Here is a 23,671-nt window from a genome sequence, read left to right as displayed (position 1 = left end):
GAACGCTGGACGAGGTCTGCAGGATCCGTTGCTTTCTATCCTCTCACGTTCTGCTCCTGACATTTTGTTATTTGTGGTTTGCTAAATAGTGTAATTCACAAGTGATGGAGTAAGATGTCTCAGATGACCATAATCTTCATCAATATTTTTAGTAGAACCGAGGCGAACATTACCTTTGTCATTTCCCGATTTACTTTTTGAGTTTGTATCACCAGCATTTATGACACTTTTGATGTGCTTTTTTAAAATTGCTATGTCGTATCCAAACAGATCTATGCAGCCATAGCAACACCCTAGCAACCAGAAAATAGAATGCTGATGGGAGGTGCTGATGCAGAGTGATAGATGGACAGAGAGACCTGTGAACATTCTGGTTTTACGATAGTAAAAGTGCAGTAACCATGTTTATGGCGGATTGATTACCTTTTATTATCATGGTTAAACCATGGTTTAACTAAAAAAATATTTTATATAACTAATAACTGCATAGTTACCATAGTTAATTTCTGAAGAGAGAGAGAGGTTGGTTTGTAGGGAGGAGAATGTGAGAGAGAGCGGAAGGGAGAGAGAGAGACAGAGAGAGAGAGAGAGAGAGAGAGAGAGACAGAGAGAGAGAGAGAGACAGAGAGAGATTGCAGATTGTAGTCTTCGCATCGCTATTGCTTCCTCCGCCCTTAGCGCACGCCGCGCGCCTCTCACGCCCAGATCAGAGATGCTCGTACCTGGCGTAGGGCGAAGAACCCCCAGCATCAGCACCCGTTCCCGCGCATCTCCATGACGGCAGAACCTCCAGCATGGTGCAGAAATCCCGCAACTGCGGGGTGTATCCCGGCCCGCAAGCCGAGAAGAAGCTGAAGGTTGGCTTCGTGGGGCTGGAGGCGGGCGCGACGGAGTCGAATCGAGACGGCGCGCTGCTCATCGCGGGAGCCGAGGCGACGAAGCGCGGCAGCATCTTGAGCAAGCAGCGCTCCAGCATCTCGGGCAAGAGGCCGCCGAAACGCAACGCTTTCTACCGACGCCTGCAGAATTTCCTTTACAATGTGCTGGAGAGACCGCGGGGATGGGCGTTCATCTATCACGCTTACGTGTAAGTAGCTGCATCACTGACTTCGCGTGTGTGTTCATATGTGCTCACCAAAACAAAGACAGGAGACGTGCGCGCCTCGGGCACTTCCATTTATTTCTGGAGATGTTTCCAGGCTTTCAGCAATAGATGAGTTTATCTTCTGCTCGTTTGGTTTGTTAAACATCTTCCTTAAGGGAAATTATATGAATCTTACCTGTGTTATCCTGGACTTGATCTTTGTGTTGAATTGAAGGTTTGATTCTTATTCACATCTCAGTCTAGAATATAACGTTCCGTTTGCCACCAGCAAGTGTTGATATTGGCTTAAGAAAGACGTTGGCTTGTTAAAGTGAAAGTTCAAAGGGAAATGAACGTCTTGGGTAGTGTTAGGAGAAGCTGCTTAATTATTTACGAAAATCCTGTCTGCCCATGTGACTCGGGAATGTTGTTAATCATGCTATCGCGCTCTGGAGTAGCCCAATATTCTGATCTGGTACAGCGACTCCTTCATTGTTGTACACACATAAATATACCGTTGGTTTCTCCATTACACAGTTATGTATCACGGTACTCGGTGATTACCGTGTGTACCGTGGTGTTGACACGGAAAGCTCCCGAGAGAATATGCGCGTAAATGCGTAACCAACCGTTTGGGGTTTGTCGTTGATTTTATTAAAGTGCAGTCATCGCATAGTCAGGTTTAAAGGATGTGTTGCAATATGCTTGGTGCCAGTGGTTTTGGAGTGAAGAGTGTGTTTTTAAACATCATGGTTTGGCCGTAGACTGTCAGAGACTGAGAGGGAATGTGGCCGTTTCAGCACCGCAGTGTGTGGACAGCTCCACAAACACATGAATGAAAACTCAACGTCTGGCAGCTCCAATAAATGAGCGATTACACGTCAAATACATTTGCTAACAAGTTTCAAAGCAAGTGTCATTCACTTAAAAGCTAACTAAGTATCGTGACACTATAGACTGTGGATGATTGCTATAGGGCACCTGTGTAAAGCTGCTTCATACATCCACCAAATATCACACCAACACCAGCCGAAGTCATTGTTAAATCTACAAACGTCTAGCATTTGTTTGCAGATGAAACTTGCTTTGGTAGTTAATCTGATGCTATAGCACGTACACAATTTGAATGTGTCTTGTGTGGCCATTTTTTAAATCTCTTTGATATTCCAGCTAGAAGATGATCATTTCGGTTTCATGTTGGTAACTCCTTAGTCCACGCATAGACTCGTTCCTATTTCTTCTAATGACTCTATGTTGTCATTTTTTGTTATTTTAACAATTAACTGGTTCGTCTGTATTGTCATAAACAGTATATGGACATCTGGTCATATTATCATTTGTATTTGTGTATATATATATATATGTAGACTGTAGTCATTTTGATACATTGGTCTCGTAGTCAGAGGTGGTGTTGATACATTGGAACGAAACGGAAACGTAACGCAAAACGCTTTACAAATAAAATAGACCTGAGCTTTGGATGTTAAAATGTTAGAAGCCCTACATAGACATTTGGAGTTAAACGGCAGCTGGTTTCACTGCAGATGTGTCTTTACAGACGTCTCTGGTTTTATAACATTGGCAGAAAACTGCAGAGTAACACACGCTCAGCAAAAGCCGCTCATTCAAGCGTTCAGAAAGCAGAGTTATATAAATAAAGTGCAGACACAATGTTTTATTGTGAGGAGATGATGTTCACCAAATGACTTGTGTGCTTGTCACCTTAACACTGTTGATAAGAAATCTAAATGTAAATTTAATATGTGATTCAGTCTTATCTGCGTCTCAAAGAAATCTCCCAAACAGAGTTTGAGAAGAGACGTCAACAATATGTCAAACTGAGCTCTGATTTGTGCAATCAAAAGCGATGTTATTGAATATCTCAATGTGAAATTCTCATCAAATTGACTCAAATACAGATTATTTGACCTTTACAATCAACATTCATTTTACACCCCCAGACACTTTGTGTGTTTCAACAACTCTCACTTGTTTATCTTTGTATGTCTCCTGAAGCTATTTTAAGAGAAACATCTGAGACTAAGTCGACACTTAAACACATCTGAACTCCATCAAATCTTGTGAGCTCTGAAAAAGCACATCGGAGCATTAACATGAGCATGAACATGTGAGTTTGTGCTCGCGTGTCATCTCTCTCTTGAAATCTGTATATACTGCATTTATGTCCCTCATCTCGTGAGGTTGTGTTGTGAGACACGTGTGTTTGTTGTCTTTAGCGTGCTGCGGTCTGTATCAGAACTCTTCTCGATGAATACCCATCATTATCAGGTGTGTGTGACCTCTCAGCTCAGGTGTGAATCAGGCACTAGCGGTTAGGTCCGCTGTGAAGAGAGCAGTGTGATATCAGTGTGAGAGAGATGTGGCCATCTGCCCTGCAACACAGTATTCAACCTCCGTGTGTTTGTGACATGAAAGCTGCTGAAAACGCCCTAAAGATGCACGTCTCCTGTGAGCTGAGGGTTTTTTTTCTGTTTGTAAATCAGTGAACTAAAAGCTTTCCTGTGGCTCAGTGGTTAGAGCGTGACGCTCGCAATGCCAAGGTCATGGGTTCCATCCCAGGGATTGCACATACTCAGAAACAAGTGTATAGTATAATTCAATGTAAGTCACTTCGGATAAAAGCGTCTGCCGAATGCATAAGTGTAAATGTTAATGTATATCAGCTCCAGTGTTTCTGAAGGATTACAGCAAATCTTTTTATTGTTTGGCTGATGTGAAGTGACAGGTTTATGCACTGTTTATATGCATTGACTATTCATTTCATGCAATGTATTTATTTCTGATTGGCTCATTAATGTCACCAGTGTTTTCTCCGTCAATGCAGCAGATGAAGTGAGACGGAGTCAAATGTTTATGGATGTTCTCAGCATGACAAAAGCTCTGGATGTTCTCTCAGACCAGAGAGAAGCAGATTCAGCCGGTGTAAAGCAGAACTCTGAGATGAAGCTGTTCGGGATCATGGCCCTGGGAGAGCATCCCAGAGACTTTTCTTTCTTTCAAAAGATAAAGAGCAAGATAAATAGGTGCATGATAAGACCGTGAGGATTGTTACTAAAAGATATTAATCTTACAAACATTATACCGAGTAAATAACTGAAATACTTAATAGGTTTTCAATGTAATAACTTAGAATGCTAGTTTGTTGTTATTCTAGAAAGTTTAGATGCAAGCTCTGGATTTTTACTTTTGCTCAACAATAATTAAACAAGATTTTTCTTTAGATTTAAGTTATTTTGCCTCAATAAAAAAAGTTTGAATTGAATAGAACTTGCTAAATTTTTACAAAAAAAGAAATGTTAAAGTAAAAAAATTGTAGACCTACATAGTACGTTTTATTAAATGAACATATTGCCTTTGTTTTAATAGTCTTCTTGCAAAGAATGTTATTTTGCTTATTATCGGTTCTCTGTCAAACCTGATCATGTATGGTTATAATCTCCTCTGTGTCTCTTTGTAAATCTGTGTCGCTTGCTCTTGTCATTTTGATAAGGATTTGATAATGATTGAGTTAAATATGTCTGTGGTTAGATGTGTCTTTTTAGGGTGTTTCTTTAGAAAAGTTTATATTGGGTGTAGTGAGTATAGCCAAACATTTTAATATTAACAACATGCGGTGCTGCCGTTACGTGAATGCACCACTCAATATGGCCGCTCTAGCTAAAGAAGCCTGTGCGCAAGCCTTACAAAAATAAACCATGGTTTTGCTACAGTTAAAAACATAAACCGTCGAACCGACAGATGTGGCATGAGGGACACAACGTCGAGAAACCGACAGAAAGGGAACCAAAGTTACTATGCAGTACATGACATGTTTATTTATTTAATGGAAATTTGTGATTTTTGCTAGCGATTTTAGGAATATCGGCCTTATACCGTTCAAGTCGATCGCACCGTGGACTTTCTATGATGCAAGTAGTTGCTCATCGAGCTCATCGAGTGGCCGTCGAGTGGCACGACTTCCGTAACACTGGTTGTTTACATGTTAGTCTTGACTTTCAAACGTTTCCGTGCTGGTGTGAGCAGGTTTATGTTAGTTTAGCTGGATATGAAGTATATGAAGTGAGCGGTGTGTAGCTGGCAGCATATGTACTCAGCAACTGTTCTTTTTGCCGGTGTCCATCCATCTCTCTCTCTCTCTCTCACTCTCTCTCCCTTTTTACAGCAGTGACCCAAGGAAAAGAGTTCTGACAGCTCGGTCAACCTAAAAACCCACAGGACCTCCAGGCCCTTCAGCGTCTGTTTTATAGCCCTGCAGACTACACACCTCTTCACTTTGTGTGTGCGCGCGTGTGTGTGTGTGTGAGAGAGACAGTTCATGTGTTGTCACCTAACAACCTTCACACTTCAGAAATGACTCTTGAAATGAGAGCTGTCATCATCTATTAGTGTGTTTTTAATCAATGCACCACACACACATGCACTTCATGTCATTTATAAAGAGCAGTGTATGAGGGATTCGTGTTTGTGGGCGAGGGTGCACCAGTGATGTCATTCATTGTTCAAAGCGCTCTTGTTTTTGTTAAAAGCGTTGAGAGTTCTCTCTTGCCTTGAGGCACCAGAATGATTTACTGATGCTGCCTGTTTCTGAAATCTTCATCTGCTGCATCACATCTTATGTGCAATATTAGAGCCAGAATGGGCGATTGAAGTAGATCACAGTTGTTTATTATGGATACGCGTCAATCACTGTTGGCTGGAGATCTCAATGAGCTCTTTGGTGAGTTTGGAAAGAGCTGGACGTCCTGTCGTGCTGTATAGAGCAGTTGTCCTCAAACTGAACCAGTCCCCTAGGGAGGCCACAAGGTGGATCCAGGGGGAGCACAGTTTTCTAGCATTTTATAAAATATAGAAATGTATGATATATTTTGTGTATGATATATACTCTGCGTGTGCGTGTCAGATGGAGAGAACATCAGGTATGTTGGAAATAGCTCGTTGTCGTTTCTGCAAAGCAAATGATCAGAGATGTGTTTAATATCGCAATTATTTCATCATCATTACATCGACGGGATTAAATAGAGTGCGGTCTCACCTGGGTCCTAAGAAAAAGTGCCGGAAATCTCACAAATGTCTCCAGGAATATGTCATTGCTCACAGGTTTCTCTTTTACAGACTTCAGAGCCGATCCTAGACGTCTGGAGGCCCTTGTCATAGTTAGATTTAGATCAAAGAAATGAAACTTTGTAAATAATTCCATAACTAATGTGAAGCGTGGCTCTGGAACCATCTATCTGTCAAAAATAAAATGTTAACATGCAAATGCGGTGTGTTTTTAATAACCAAATGAGGGATTTACATCAAAACATGATAAATATAGTTGACTCAAGAAAGCTAAGCATACGAAAACACATCCATAATTCTCTAAATGTGACGACACATAAATGACGTATTACCACAGGGGGTGGATTTCAGTGGTGTGCATTATAGCGGACACCCACATGAACACTGTACAGTGACTGTAAGTCATTCCCTTTAAATGCAGTTGAAGTTAGAAACCTGTATAGTAATGTGTAGCCTATGTAACTTTGGAGACATTTATATTAAAAGACTTTGAGAAAGTTCAGGGAGCAATAAAGCGATAGATGTCCAAAGTCAAACCAACTTTATTCCAGTGAATGCACATTTTGGCAAAACTAAATAAGACTTTGAAATAGTAAAAAAAAACATGCCGCCTATTTCTTTTACAGACGGATAGCTCTATTTTATAGGCATGGCCATATGTAAACATACATCATCACGATGTCCGAGACAGCGTATGTCAAAGTAATTAAATCAATTAAAGATTAATATTAAGTATTAATCCGGAATTTATAAAAATAGCGCCTTGTTTACATTTTAGTGTTTTTGATTCTGGACTCAAGGGGGCCCCCTGGTGGTGAAGAGGCCTTACGCAACCTGCCTAGTCTGCGTTTAGGGAGCATCGGCTCTGGGAGACTCGATGAGGTTTTTAGTTGTTTCATTAGAGTATCAAGTTGGTCTCGAATGTTTTTTTCTTAATTTCTTAATGAGAGAATTAAATGAGAGTGTAATTGTTCTCTCTTCTCAAACTCTAATGACAGACACATTTCACACGGATGAAATTTTAACCATTTGCTCTTCATTCAATCTCATGTCTATGTTCACATGAAACTCAGTGTGGTGTAATACGGCTTTGTCCCCGTCCACAGAAAAATGGCTTACAGCCCAAAGCTGGACAGATTTCTGTCCCCTCGCGCTGAGAGACGTTTTGCTGTTTTCTCCATCGATGTGGGTTTTTTTGTTCAATAATCTATAAGTAGAGACGCAGTTCTGTCACCCAATCCACTGGACTGAGGTTCTGTCTGCAGGGCCAAAGAGGAAACAGATATTGGACACTGTATTCTGTAAAGAGAGCTTTGCCAAGCAAGTACATGAAATCTTGAAATGGCGGTTTTCACAGATGCAAACTAAAACATCTCTTGTCATTTTATTTTGTTTGATGGTGGCTAATTTATATGAATTTGTGTTTCCAACACAATACTTAACTATTTCAGGATTTGTGTGAATTCGTACGATCTCATTCATACATTTTAGTGGTGAAATTAGGGATGGGGCTTCTTTAAATTAATCGTAAGTTTTTTGGTACGTTTCACTACGTATGCATTCATACGAATTAGCCGCCTTGTGTTTGTTCTTTGATCTATTCTCTAAGTGATTCATCCTCATTAAGCGGAGAACACTGAAAGCTCTTGTTCCCTCTTGATGTTTGTTAGCAGAATCTGCTGACCAGAATGTTTGAGGGTGCGAGTGTATGTGATGTGTGTGTGTAATACATGTGTGTGTGAGAGCTGTAGACAGAGACCAGCCGATGCTCATATGTCTTTAAGTTATCGGCCAGCTCAGCACATCCTGATGATTCTTATTGAGTTTGTTGAGAAACCCCAGCAGATTTAGAGAGAGAGAGAGAGAAACACCAAGAGATGAGCAAAGAAATGAATCCTCTCTGTCAGCTGGTCCAGAGCTTCATTCCTGATGTTTCAGTCCTGACAAAATACAACTCCAAACAACCAAATTATAACATAAATGAAACAAAGCTATGTCACTCATTGAGAAACCCCAGCAGATTTTGAGAGAGACAGAGAGAGAGAGAGAGAGAGAGAGAGAATAACTTTCTGCTCCTGTTCAATAAATATCTCGTTACAGATCAAGAAGCAGTTTTAAGTTTTTATGTTTAAGCATCAGATAATAAAAGTCATTTTTTGGTTCATATCAAACTATGTGCTGGAAGAAACAATATAAACCCAACAGTTTCCATTAAACCTGTATGAACCATCAGCTGTTTACCATTAAAACCATTACATCATCCTTTGTGAACTGTGTTTTGGGTTTTATTTCAGTAGGATTGAACGGTGGTGGTCTTCTAAATAACATGTCCCATATAGAACCCAACGAGGTACCAGCAGGGACCCTCAGAGACCATTATAGATCCATTATTCACATTTTTCATTATGAGAATACTGTCTGTAATGTTTCTCTCTCATTCTTACAGGTTTCTGCTGGTCTTCTCGTGTCTGGTCCTGTCTGTCTTCTCCACCATCAGAGAATATGAGAAGAGTTCTGAAGATGCCCTCTACATACTGGTACATGATCTTACCGTAGCCGTTAAGATTGATTTAACACGGTTTTACGTGCGGACTTAAGCTATCGTGACGTGTGTGTCCATGTAGGAAATCGTAACCATTGTGGTTTTTGGAGTGGAATACATCGTGAGGATCTGGTCTGCGGGATGTTGCTGTCGATACAGAGGATGGAGAGGGAGACTCAAATTCGCTCGGAAACCTTTCTGTGTTATCGGTGAGCACGTCTGAAGAAATATTTTCGCTTTTTAATTCTTCAGTGGAACACAAAAGAAGATATTTTCAGAAATGTCTCAGTGTCGTTTGGTTACCAACATTCTTCAAAATATCTTCTTTTGAGTTCTGCAGAAGAAAGAAACTCATTTAGGATTGAAAAGAATTCTCATTTTGGGTGCTATCTGTTTAAACTATTCGTTAAAATGCTTTCAGCTTGATCTCAGCATTAGTTTAAAAATCTTTGTATGATGTTTGGTTCACAGGGAACATGGGGAAACAAGGTATGCGTTGAATTTAAAAGCATCTGCCAAATGTTTTTGCAGACATCATGGTGCTGATCGCGTCCATCTCAGTGTTGGCAGCTGGAACGCAAGGGAATGTGTTTGCCACCTCCGCCATCAGGAGCCTCCGGTTCCTCCAGATTCTCCGGATGATCCGCATGGATCGGCGTGGAGGAACATGGAAACTCTTGGGGTCTGTGGTCTATGCTCACAGCAAGGTAACTAAGAAAATGCGATGGCCATTCCAAAAAGATTGCAGTGATCCTTTCCAAAACTATCAACTTTACTCGTTGATGTCTCTCCTAAAAGGGGAAATAATTCATAAAGATACGGAGGTTTAAATGAATGTAGAATGTTGGGGTGAAATAATCTGGATTTGGGTCAATTTGATGGGAAATGTGATTAATACATACAGTGCAAACTAATTTATATTAGTTTTATATGTATGGCACAATAAATAATGAATGGATCTATGAGTGCGCAATACAATGTATATAATATGTTTTTGTTAAAAATACATTTTTGTTCTTTTTAGTATTGCGATGGATTTAGACGTTTTAGTTTTGACGGTGATTTCCAACATTATTAATTTATTTGACTTTTGATTGCAGACTGAGCTCAGTTCAGTTCATTGTTGACGTCTCTTCTGAAACTCTGACAGACACATTTCTGACTCGTTTTCTCACGCAGATGAGAAGTTTCTACTTTTATTCTCATTAGGAGAAAGCACAAATATTTCACTGCATTATTTGGATGGTGGTTTACGTGTCGGGTGGTCGCCGGGCCTCGACACATCTCGGTTAATGATGAGTTGGCAGAAAGAGTTGCGTGTATCTCCTGCATTGCCGTGCGAGTCTATTTTTAGCTGCGCTGCTCCATCTCCATCGTGGTTCCTCTTTCACAACGCGCAGGGAATTATTTGTTTTCTAAAAACAAAAACGTATTCCATCTGAAAAACAGACACGCAATAGAAATTGCACATTTGCGGTAAGCATGCTGAACTATAAAAACATTTCATAAATAATTAACCAGAGAGAAATATAGGTTAGGTGTGTTCTTGTTGTTGGGTAGATAAAGGGCAGATGATTTAATATTCTGTACCAAACAAAGCACCTACGTTTTTTTGGTTTCCCAAGAAAGCAGAGGTGTTTTACACCACACAGGGCACCCGGAGGTAATTCCTTTTGTTTAGTCATTGGTCCACACAAAATGAGAGCTAACGCTCTCTTAACATTATAAAAACGTTGTTGCTATAACGTTCAAAGAATGTTTTATAAACATGAGATGACGTTGCTAAATGTCTTAAAAACTTTTCATAAATTAATGTGAACGTTAGCAAAACATCTTGAATTTCGGAACCGCTCCAGATGTCCTGCTGAGATGGTTGGCATAACTGCTGCCTATTCAGCATCCCGGGCAAACCGGGTGTCCTTGGGATTCTCCATCTCAACCTTTCATTTCACTTGTCTCGAGGAACAAGTGCATCAGCTTGGCACGAACATGAAGGCCATAACAACATACCCATGATGTCAACCTAACCTAAACTACACATCTATGGACCACATACTGTTTATTCACTGACCATCTGGCCGACCACTTAGTAGTTTATATGTGTGAAATAGTCACTACCTTTGACGTGTTTGGACACGTTTAAGCACATTTCCTCTTTGTTGTTTTAAGGCTCAATAAGATGCTGTTTTGTGTTCTTTTGGTTGCAGTGGCGTTGCGTCCGGGCCGTGTTTAAGCTCGTGTGCCCTTTCTCAGTGTCCTTAGGGAGTCTGTTAAGAAATGTGAATGATTTAACCTCAAACAAATGAGGAACGGATACTAACTTGACCCTGATGTCATCATCTCAGAACCAAGGCAATGGCCTGGCTAACCTTATAAAGAGTCATTATAAGTACTAACAGGCTTTTTGTCATGTTGTTGCCAAGGCGTGCAAGCTTGCGTGACATCGTTTTTGTTCTCATTTGGCAAAACGTTTTACTATGTCTGCAATGTGCTATGATTTCCCTATATTGTTTATTTTGGTTTTATTGAAAAAAAAATTAATCGAAAAAAATTAAGCCATGGTTCATTTTTAAAAGGGCTGGAGAAATTCGTTTTGTGAGACACTTGATGATGAAACGGAATTTGCAGTGGTCTTGCTTCTTAAGAAAATGTACCTTACTACGATAGATATTTGTCTTATTTTTCTCACAGATATCTATCTTTGGGGACAGTGACCTGAGATATTTCGGTTTGTTGCTTGAAATAAAATATACGAATGAAGTCAGTTTATGTTGAAAATCTGTCATGTGGTAAGAAAAATACAAAACTCACGTTTACTTATAATGGTTTTGATATGTTTGGATATTTTGATTGAAAATAAAAACGAGTGTTTTCCCCATCATTATTTAAAAATATGTTGGTGTACCATAGATCCGACCAATCTAAAGACGTCTGATTTGTTACGCTTTAGCAACTGCTTAGCAACACCCTGGCAACCACCCAACTGGGTTCAAGTCTGGATATATCTTGTGCTATTTTATCCTTGTACAACAATAGTACAAAACTAAATAAAATGTATAAAAAGATGTCAAGTGTGTTCACATAAACGATGAAGTCATGTTTACTGTACGTGTCCGTGACAGGAACTCATCACTGCCTGGTACATTGGTTTTCTGTGTCTGATCCTGGCGTCATTCCTGGTGTATCTCGCTGAGAAAGAAGACAATGTGATGTTTGAAACATACGCTGATGCTCTGTGGTGGGGTCTGGTGAGTTCTTTTACACCATTAACAAATACACTTCGACACAATGTACTGCGTCCGCAGATCTCTTGTAATGTAGTCTGGATCAATACTATTCCATGAGCTGTAACACCGGAGTACCATTACATTCAGAGGGTTTTCAAATATATCGACGTTTATAGACTGACGAAAAAACACCATTTGTTATCTTGATATTTTATTCGCTTTATGTAGGTTTTCACTTTCTGGTTTTATGTTTCGGCTCATGAGTTCAGGTTTTCCGGTCTGTAGTTGGACCTCTTCCAGAAAAGGGTTCAACCTCATCAGCCGGTCACTCTTAATGTATTTTAACCAATCAGATGAATTGGATTCCGGTGTGAGAACAGACCCGTGTAATGAGTGGCTTAAATGGTTTCATGGGTAACTGACAGTTTTCATTAACGTCCCTCAGATCACACTGACCACTATCGGCTACGGCGATAAATATCCCATAACCTGGAACGGACGGCTTCTCGCGGCGACCTTCACCCTGATCGGCGTGTCCTTTTTCGCTCTGCCCGCTGTGAGTCTCCGGGGATCCGAGGGGAAATGAACAAATAATGTCAAACAGAAATAATCAATTATTTCTTGGAAATCTGACGTAGACGCATGAAGTTTATTATGAGTCAGCTGCCTGATGTGTTTTTCCTTTATAGTCATAAAAGATTGATTTCATGTTGTGCTGTGCTGGTGATGCACATTAACACACTAAAATACTGAAGGTAAATACTGTTTTTATTAACAAACACCGGAAGAACTATGTATAGTGAATAATATGCTTTCAGTCTGATCGGAACAGATCGAGGCTGTTTAAGATGGACGGGCAGTTTTAGTGGACCCAGCGGCAAAAAAATCATTATAGAAAAATACATCAAATGATGAATGACACGGTGATCTGAGGTCCAATCATCATCGTTTTTCACCGTCCGCAGGGAATCTTGGGTTCTGGCTTTGCATTGAAAGTTCAGGAACAGCATCGGCAGAAACATTTCGAGAAACGCCGAAATCCGGCCGCTGGCCTCATTCAGGTAAGATGGGTTTCTTCTCATCGTCCTAGTTACAATCACCTGCGCCAGTTCCAAAATAACAGAGACAAATCACGAAACTGGGTGTTCTGAAAAAACTTAAAGGTACAGAACCGTTCAAGATATTTTAAAGAACGTTGCTAACCAAACCACACTGAAACCAAATGCCCAAATAAGCTAATAAAATATTTCAAATTCACATTTAATGTCCAGTTTTTTTCTCATGTGGCAAGTAGCCGTGTAATAAGCGGGATAATGTACAAGCAGCCGGTTGTTATCACAAATAAACCTCTTCAGTGTGACACAAGACGATCACAATGTCAGGGCTTATTTCTGCCATAACAACCGGCTGCTTGTACATTATTCCTTACACATCATCATATTGTGTCATGTGATCTATTTAGGCTGCCTGGAGGTTTTATGCGACAAACCTGAATCGCACAGATCTCTACTCGACGTGGGATTATTACGAGAGAACCGTATCAGTACCCATGTACAGGTATATATGCCTTTAATCCATCTCCCCCGCCTCCCTCGAGCTGTATTCCTCCCGAGTGTCAGATGAGATCTCGGCATCGATCCACTCTCTCTGACCTTTCAGACTGTTTCTTTGTTCACGCTGTCAAGGTCAAAACTTCTGTCCGTTCATTCCAGCATCGATTCGTCATATTTTACACACACGTCACAGTTTGATATCACATGTTTGAGCAGCAGGTCATTCATGTTGCAGCTGTGTTTGCGTTATAAATCAGTTTGTAGAATATTTGCTTTCAGTTCCCTCTGAGATTCAATTAAATCATAAAATATGAGGAATTTGTCACAAATTGGACAAAACACTCAACTTGAAAAGGTATTTTCAATATGGCATAGCGGGGGAATATAGGATTTATTCTAAAATGAACATAAAAGCAAATGTTTTACAAGAAACAAAGCAAACATCGAGCAAACTTGTATCCGTCATAATTATTTGTTGATCCTCTCGAGTTTTAATATTGTATTGATTGTTCTGGGCATTGTCTCAATAAACTTTGCGCATAAGCTTTTTCACAAAGTTGAGCTTTGGTTTACATTTAAAGGACATAAATAACATTTTCAAAGTATATTTAATAATATGATTATATTTATTAAGATTAAAGATGTGATTTTGGCCATCACTGTGTGTTTCTAATGGTCAGGATCAAAACATTCAAGAGACCTCCACAGCAAAATTGCCAGTGTTAAAAAATACCAAATTAACACTTGCAGTGTATATATAATTATATACATATATACACTGTGAGTGTTAATTTGGTATTTTTTAACACTGGTGATTTTACTGTGTACAAGTGTAAACACAGCACTTAAGTGTCAAAACATTGTTAAAAGTAATTGACCATAAATGTCTGAAAAGTTACAAGACAAAACATACATTTCTCTCTCTCTCTCAGTCGGTGTTAGATTTATTAATCGCACACTTATCTTTCTTGTGGATTCTTCTTTCTGGGGTGTTTCTAAATGTACATATTCATCATCAGCCAGTACTTTCAACACTTTCTGTGATCTTCTGTAGACTCATTCCTCCTCTGAACCAGCTGGACCTGCTGAGAAACCTGAAGAGCAAATCTGGACTTTCCTTCAGGTAACATTTCTTATTGAATCTCATTGATTCATTCCTTTTCAAGTCATTTTAAACACATACATCATGTAAGCAATGAAAATGTCATCCATTTAGTATAAAATGACCCAAATTCAGTATAAGTTAAAGACTTGAAGTGCTAATGACTTGTGTTTGTAGGGTTTAATGTGTCATCACTGGATTTTTCATATGTTAATAATTGTATGATTTTGTTGTTCAATACAGGAAAGAATCTCAACCTGAACCGTCTCCCAGGTGAGTGCCACAGTATATTCCTTCATAGTTCACAGAGAATGACGCTGAATCTCCGGACCGGTCCAGCTGGTGTTTCCCCGTCACGCTGTGATATACATCATTTATCAGTCTGAGGATTTATGTTCAGACACACATTATATATATGAACGCTTGTTTATTTTGGCCTTGTTTTAAAGCAGATGTGTAGCGTTCAATGAAGCCAAACGCACATAAATGTTTCATCCATATTTCATCTGAAACCATCAAAGCATGTTTTGTTCAGTGCTTTCCTGCACGACATATTTTGGAAACACTTTTATTATCACGGTGGTTAATAATGCAGAACAGGTTTGTTGTAGTTGTCACAATTCATTTTCATTGGAAACATTTTAATTTCAGTTTTGATTGAAAATGTATGAAATTCTTATGAATGCACATCAGAATCTTTGTTTACAGCTTTTAATAAAACTGCTTTTGTAGACAAAACAATTTGATGATTTTATTATATTTTTTATTACGTATACTTATAATTTATATAATACATATACATTTTTTATTCGAAAAAAATCATATTTTGAAGTATTTGAAAAGTACATTTAGTATTTGTAGTGTTTTTGCAATGCTATTTTTAAAAACACTTCCTTATCCATAAAATAAATGTTTTAAGTTACCTTTTATTTCAAAATGTCAAAATAATAAACGGAGTTAAATAATAAAAATATGTGTACCTCACATTCCATGAATTTAAACTCACACAGATTCATGTAACCCATCCACGGCCTTTAACATCTCAACCCTCATGTTTTCTTCACAGTCAGAAAGTGAGTCTGAAAGAGCGCGTGTTCTCCAGCCCCAGAAACTCGGCTAATAAAGGGAAGAATTCTCCTCAAGGTCAGCAGACCCCGCGTCGCTCGCCCAGCGCCGACAACATTGAAGACAGTCCCTCTAAATTACCCAAGAGTCTCAGCTTCTGTGACCGCAGTCGCACCAGACAAGCCTTTCGCTTTAAAGGTGCGGCGTCACGCCAGAACTCGGAAGGTAAGGGAAGTCAACCTGTTTCCTGCGAGCAAACGCACACTTCTGTATTTGTACATATCGGTGTGGGTCTGTTGTTTTAGACTGTTATAAACCGTCCATACGCCTCTTTTTAGATGTATTTGACAATTAGCAAAGTTTGCTTGTAGGTTCAGACACAAAAAGTGAAAGTTTATTATCAATCATCACTATAGCCACAAAGTCATGGAGAAATATTTCAGGTTCCACCTGACAGCAATTTTTAAAGCTGCAATGCATAACTATCCATCTTTACTGTACAAAGACATTTTCCATGATAGCTTGATAAAGAAATGAATAGATCTTAAACTAGATTGACAGAAATGAAAATAATGAAGATAGAATTAGCTGGACACATCAGGATTCTTGTTCTGTATGGCATGTCATCCGTGTTGTGTTGTACTGTGACCGGGGATGTGTTTTATTTGTTATTGTGAAGTCTGTCGTAACGTATCGAGTCACGTGTTGTTTTGCTGGATGATAGACGTATGTGTGAAGAAACACATCTTCGTAACTGTGTTGAATATTAAGCTTGCTATTTTTATGGTTGGTATGATATAAATGACGTTGGTTAAAGATATATAATTGAACGTATCATAACAGACTGAATCGGCTGAGTTTGTGCAAACACATTTTACGAGAAAGTTGTGCGTTTGTGCTTCGGTTACACTTTCCACAAAGTGCAAAGAATGTAAAACTGTACAATTTCAGCATATAATCAGTTTGACATTTTTCTGAATCTATGTTTGAAAAGCATGTTGTGGAAAGTTGGCCGTTTAAAATCCATATGCGTGTGTGTGTTTATGATTTCTACCTTCGGTCTTCTGAATGAAAATGGATCCTGATGTTGTCTTCTCCGTTTTTTTTCTTTGTCGGGTGCTGATGGTAAAGTGCTCATTGAGATGCAAGAGGAAGATTTGAGACACAGGAGCTCCCCAGGTCAGGCAACCCAGATGGGCCGCAAACTTATTCAACCTGTACCACATCAAATCCAATATACCCACATCAGTCACATCTTAACTATAAGTGCTTTAATATTGCTTTTGAAATCTCAATTGTGTTGACATATTTAAAGGTAACTTTTGCCTCTATATCGCCATCTCAGTTTCAATCATAAAAGTGCAGGTTTCTTTATGTGCTTACAATCATTACCGAGGTTGAAGTTAAATTTGACATTTTCTCCAACCCGACAGCTCAACTTATAAATCATTATTATAAGCTTTTCATTTGGGCTGAAATAAGTCGTGTTTTTAGTAGATTTACTATAAAGTGACAGATTGCAGGTTTTAAAAGGGAATTGTGTTAAATTATTTAAGGATGTGTCCGTCAGTTATCTCTTTTACATTTCTTGTGATATACAGATCATTTCATAGATGTATTGATTTCTATACGTGACAATGTTTTCAACACTGCAGCATTTAAACAATTTATTATGTAAGGTAAGTTGTTGTTTAGCAGTGAACCAAACATTTCAAGAAGTGATGAACTGTTTGTGTATTTATTCATTTAAAGCCACAGTACGTAAGATTTCCTCAGACAGACATGGGCTAAATCTAGAAGATGTTTGTAATGGAACGTCCCAGCGATGAGTAATAGACTAAAACACTTTAATAATGACCAATAACAGTTTATTTATACTTTGCATTTAACATTAAAGACGGGACAGGTGCGGGAGCGTGGGGCATGATGGGAAATGGATGGACGAGACTGTCTAGTTAATCTTACCTGCTGATGGTTTTAAACGCTGTCTACCTGCTGTGTTTTCCATCTCAGTTTGAAACCATTAGTCTGTTTTATTCAAGTATATTTTTGCATGTTTCCTTACTGTAGCTTTTATTGGCTACTTTTATTTTTGTATACTTTCGCAAAATATTTAAATAGATTCAAATGCTATACAACATGTTTTCATTTAGGTTTAGTACAGTTAGTCATGAGACATGTTTAACAGCCTTCTACGTTTACGTCTTATCGTAGTAGTTTTTGAGTTTCTTCATCCGTCATCAATAGTTTGTTCTTCCAGGTAAATCAGATGGTTAGCACAGATCAAAGCAATACACTCTTAATGTTTATTTAAAGATATCATAAGAAGACCTTATACTGTATATCATGATGTCTGATCCGACCCAGCCTGACAGTGTAATCTCATAGACGTATGGAGGTGGCAGTCGTACAGAGCTGAGCTGGATGGAGGTTTAGGGGCTTTGATCATTAACCAAGCGTTGTGTTTTGTAGAAGCCAGTCTTCCTGGAGAAGATATCGTCGATGACAATAAAAGCTGCCATTGTGAGTTTGTCCCTCAAGATTTAACGCCGGGACTCAAGGTCACCATCAGGGCCGTGTGGTAAGCAAACATAACTAAAAAAGAAGAGACTTTAATACTCATCAGACTTACATATTATTAATAAAGATAACATACAAGTCTGCATGACATTATTTCTACTTAAATTGTGTATTTTCTGAATGCAAGTTACAAAACTTGCACAGACTTGAATGATTTGTTACATGCTCACATTCATTTCTCAAATCCATGAGCTTTTATGCATGTAATGTTATGAAGGTCTGAATCAACATATTAACCCAGAGAAAATACACCAATGTTTAGGACACAGTTCATGTGTGAGCTTTAAAAATTTGCAGGTTACGTTCACCCAAAAATCAAGAAATGCGCCCCGTCCACACTGCAAAGAAATACACATTTACTCGGCAGCACAACGCCAGAACATGTTGTTTTCAAACAGCTTATACATGTATTAAGCAAAAACATGACAAAATGAAGTTCGGTTACACTGAAATCAAGACGTAAAATGTTTTATCATACAAAATATACTGTATAAGTTTAGCTGTCTTGAACTGAACTGGAAAACAACAATACTTGATTGTTTTAAGAAATGGTCAAATACGTATGTACGTCAAAAAGTACATCAAATCTCCACTGTCCACTGATTTTGGGGTGAAAGTGATCATTCCTTATCATTGTCTTGTATTTGTAATAATGTCTGTGAATTCTTTCTCTCCGCAGCATTATGAAGTTCATGGTGTCCAAGCGCAAGTTTAAAGAGAGTTTGCGGCCGTACGATGTTATGGATGTTATAGAGCAGTACTCTGCCGGTCATCTTGACATGCTGGCTAGGATTAAAAACCTTCAGTCCAGGCAAGAGTCGATCTTTCCTCTCCTCTGATCTGATCTCTCCTCATACACTCGCTGTCAGACAGCAAACTTACGGCTCGCTCTTATATTGTTTTTGCATGTTGTGTGTTTTCTGGTCGTCCTTCACTGTTTCGGTGGTCATATGTTTCAAAAGCAGAACTATCTTGCATACGATCTCTAACCACCCCACTGACTTTATTTTCAACATAATGTGTGTTTATACGGTATGTGTTTAAATAATCAAACAAAGTGGACCGCCTGAGCTCTAAAAGCTCACGGTTTAGGCTTCACTCATATGAAAGAAAAAGCACAGTTGTGATCTCTTAATATCTCTTTTTCTCTCCAAGACATCAATGAGATTCAATGCGGAGCAAATTCTCAACTGTATCTCACTTGAGTTTCGGATGAGCTCAGATTTTCAAGTCTGCAATCAAAAGTCAATATTATTCAACTATATGAAACATTTCACGCAAATGCAGATGGTTTTACCTCGACAATCTACATTCATTTCCTCAGGGTGCTTACATTTGTCATGTTTAGGGAAATATCATTATTAAAAAAAAGTGATTTCACACATATGTAAATATATTCCTGCTTTCCTTGAGCGTGTGTTGCAAACATGATGACATACTTTCAGCACATGCCGAGGTGTGGGGCTTTTAGAATAATACATCACGAAACGGCTTTTTCCTGTCTCTTTCTTTCATGAAGTATGTCTGGAATATATTTGTACATATTGGATCCCTGTGACTCTTGAAAACTGTGTCTGTGTTGGTGTTTTAGTTTGTTTGTTTCTCCGTGTCATGCTGATGTGCTCATGGTCTTAGTGTTTGCTCTGGTGGTCCGTGTCACGTCCTTCTGCATTGTGCTATCCTCTACTCTATTTGCTTCGCCAGGTTAGATATGATATTGGGTCCCCCGGGTCCCAGCACCCCTCGCCAAAAGAAGTATTCAAGCAAAGGAACCAAAGAGTCGCCTGAGTTCTCGACTAGGTTAGGACGCCCCAGACTGCATCTCCCGGGCCTGCGTTATATAGAGCTCTATCTCTCTCTCTCTTTCTCTCTGGATGTGCTGCTGAGACAAATACAGACAGCTAGTTCTGTTTCAGACTACATGACTAGTAGAGCATCAAGTCAGTGGATCAGTTTCAACAAACTGGATCGGTCCAGAATATACAGTACCAGTGAGATTAAACAAACGCTGCCCAAACAATCTTATCAGTCAGTGTTTTTGTCAAATTTTCTTCACATTGTTTTATAAACCAGCTAAATTAACTTTAGTTAGGTTTGTTTCTTACATTGGCAAGTTGTTTTTCTTCGTTTTTTCTACTATAGTCAAATCTAGTAAATTGTAGGATACTATATTACTATACTTTATTAGTGTAAATGATCGTATTCTCTAGTATTAACAATAGTAAATTAAGAAACTTGAGTAAATACTGTAGTATACTTTAGTTTTCACTCTGGTAAATTGTTGTATACTACATTACTGTACTTTTTCAATCTATATGATCGTATTTTGTAGTATTAACAATAGTAAATTAAGAAACTTGAGTAAATACTGTAGTATACTTTAGTTTTCACTATGGTAAATTGTTGTATACTACATTACTGTACTTTGTCAATCCATATGACAGTATTCTGTACTATTAACTATAGTAAATGAATAAAGTAGTAAATACCGTAGTATACTTTAGTATTTACTATGGTAAATTGTTGTATACTACATTACTGTACTTTGCCGGTCTATATGATAGTATTCTTTAGGATTTACTACAGTAAATTAATAAACTAGAGTAAATAGTGTAGTATACTTTAGTGTTAACCATGGTTACCACATCACTATATGACAGTATTCTGCAGTATCAACTACGGTAAATGTTTAAACTCTGGTGAATATTGTAATATACTTTAGTATTTACTATGGTAATATGTAGTATACATTACTATACTTTGTCAATCTAGATGACAGTTTTCTTTAGTAAACTGTAGTACAGTAAAGTTCAAAAATACTATAGTAAATTAAAATACCCAAATTTACTAAGTATACTGCAGTATTTATTCTTGTGTGTAGAATCCATGGTATTATTCTTCAACATGTTCTCTGCAACTAAGTCAACTAAAAGATATTTTTACTGGAACACGTCATAAAAATAGGTCTGCATCTCATGATGTTTTGTTTGCAGTAGACCAGAAATGTATAAACTTGTTTGTCGTAACTGAGGTATTTGAATAAAAATCAGTGATGTAAGTTTCACATATTGGTGAATTACTAGTCATGTAGCTGAACACACACTGGTTAAGCTAGTCTGCCTGCACCGCTGTATGAATATGGGTAGTTAAGAGCGATAAGCAGCAAATGGAGATTTTTTTATTTTGTTAATCATTGCTGTTTCTATACACATGCATGTTTGCATGGCGTTTTTACAGCATGCCGAGAGTAATGCGCAGCAGCTGACTTAGAATATCCAACACAATCTCATGACAATTCAAAACTTTAGTATGAAGTGGTTAATAAGTTTTATTATGCTCTTTGCGCCAGTGGGTGTAGGGGTGGGGCTTCAATGTTTTCTTTTTTGTGCGATTCACATCATACGAATTATTTGCCTCTTAAAATAGTTATGAGTTCCTGTGAGATTGTGCTGGAATATCAGAATTCTAAGAGTCTTTAATCTGTTTTGTTTTACATTAGCGGCGTTTTCTCGATCCAGCGGCTCTACACGGCACTGATTTTACATTTTACAACTTTTTCAGTGCAAATTTTGGTGCAAAATGCTTTTAAATAGTATCTTCGAATTCGATGTTTTAATGAAGATCTTCTATAGATGCCTCTGACAGACTCCTGCAAGTGTAGCACATCACTGGAAATTTTGGATAACGTGTCAAAGTGAGCGTACGACGTTTTGCATCGACACGTTATTCTAAAATAAAAGGCCAATTATTGACCAAAGAAAAATGTCCGCCCGGTAGGACCCTTTCTTCCTGTCCAATCCTCACTGAATATCTGTGTGTGGACACACCCACTCATTATCATACCCCTCCCCCTGCATGCCTTCATTTAAATCCCTCTCTGCTTTGCGCTTACGAAATGAAATTACCTCATTCACGTCTTTAAATGAACAATATATAAATCTCTTCCATTAATATTGGTTTATTATTGTTCAGGTGACTGCCAGCAATGTCATTGATAAACATGTAAGCGCAACAGTTATATCAAATATGTTCAATGTTTGATGTATGACTGAAATCACACATTTTCCTCTTGAAACAGTGTTTTTAGATGTATGGGCGCTGGAAAACGTATTAAGCTGTATTCTAGATGTTTGCTCTGTTTAAATGTATTATCAGAGTGGATCAGATTGTCGGTCGAGGCGCTCCGATAACAGATAAAGACCGTCCTAAAGGTACCACAGAAACAGAACTGCCCGAAGACCCAAGCATGATGGGAAGACTCGGAAAGGTGGAGAAACAGGTCAGTTATCTGTCTGTTATTCACACAAACACCAACAAATCCAAGAATGACACAAGAACACATTCATACCGTGCAGGTGACGTCTATGGAGAGAAAACTGGACTTCCTGGTTAACATCTACATCCAGCGGATGGGAATTCCACAGTCTGAGACGGACGCTTACTTTGCTTCTAAGGAGCCTGACCCGGCGCCTCCATACCACAGCCCATTGGACCACATGGAGAAGAGCGGCTCCATCACCAAAATCATCCGTTCCAACAGCTCCGCCGGCCCAAAGAACTTCGACCCGCCCCCCTCCACCTGCATCAACCACCACTGTCCCCCGTCAACATCCTGGCACGCACAGACCCTCCCGGAACCCAGCCAAAGTGGAAGCCAGGGCACCTCACCCGTGGGCAACCCATCTCTAGTGCGTATCCCGCCACCTCCGGCCCACGAGCGCTCCTCTGGTGCGCACAATGGCAGTTCCCGAGGTCATTCACGGGGAAGTGGACGTGGACTGGAAGACGGACGCCCGTTGGCTCTTTCCCAGCAGCAGCCCGGTGCAGAGAGTGACACGTCCATGTCCATCCCCTCGGTGGACCACGAGGAACTAGAACGCTCCTTCAGTGGCTTCTCCATCTCTCAGTCCAAGGAGAACTTAGAGTTTCTCAACAACGCCTACTTCAGCGGCGTGTCGCGCTGCGCTAAAGTGAGGCCTTACATCGCTGAGGGCGAGTCGGACACGGACTCTGACCTGTGTGCTCCGTCCCCTCATTCTGCCACCGGCGATGGTGCCTACGGAGACAGAGGATGGTCTGGTCCCAAGTAAGCTTGGTAGAAATGTCATAAAGCAGGATTTAATCCAACAAGAGCAGTGTCTGGAGCAAAGGACACGCTAGTAAGCCATGTGAGTGGTCATGCGTGTTTAAGAAGCAGCGTGAAATCTCACGAGCACGGCTTTAGGATTAAACGATAGCCACCAAAGTCTGAGAATGTCTGCTACTGAAGTCCGGACGGGAATGACTCAAGAACTGAGAAACACTTGCTTTATTCATCCGTTCATACCTCGCCGCACACACGAGAGCGAGGGAATGTGACGTCAGGATAGATGAGCAGGAAGGAAATAACGTCTTTACCATTTCATACGTGGTGCATTTTCATCTTTACAAACATGT

General features: G+C 39.3%; 1 protein-coding gene across 1 annotated transcript; it reads left to right on the top strand.

The window, feature by feature from the left end:
• Positions 1-623: 623 nt before the first annotated feature.
• Positions 624-23,325, top strand: kcnq2b (potassium voltage-gated channel, KQT-like subfamily, member 2b; the record flags this gene model as incomplete). Its single annotated transcript, XM_079461376.1, has 16 exons — positions 624-1,087; positions 8,613-8,703; positions 8,791-8,917; positions 9,240-9,415; positions 11,831-11,956; positions 12,381-12,491; positions 12,901-12,996; positions 13,398-13,492; positions 14,543-14,611; positions 14,834-14,863; positions 15,657-15,880; positions 16,787-16,834; positions 18,128-18,236; positions 18,915-19,046; positions 22,391-22,514; positions 22,591-23,325. Exons 1-16 carry the CDS (start codon positions 795-797, stop codon positions 23,323-23,325), a joined length of 2,586 nt encoding a protein of 861 aa, XP_079317502.1. The 5' UTR covers positions 624-794.
• Between the last annotated feature and the right edge of the window lie 346 nt (positions 23,326-23,671).

The sequence above is a fragment of the Barbatula barbatula genome, assembly GCF_947034865.1.
Source record: "Barbatula barbatula genome assembly, chromosome: 7".
Taxonomy (NCBI): Eukaryota; Metazoa; Chordata; class Actinopteri; order Cypriniformes; family Nemacheilidae; genus Barbatula; species Barbatula barbatula.
The sequence above is the reverse complement of the archived record's forward strand: the minus strand, read 5'-3'. Positions and strand labels throughout refer to the sequence as shown.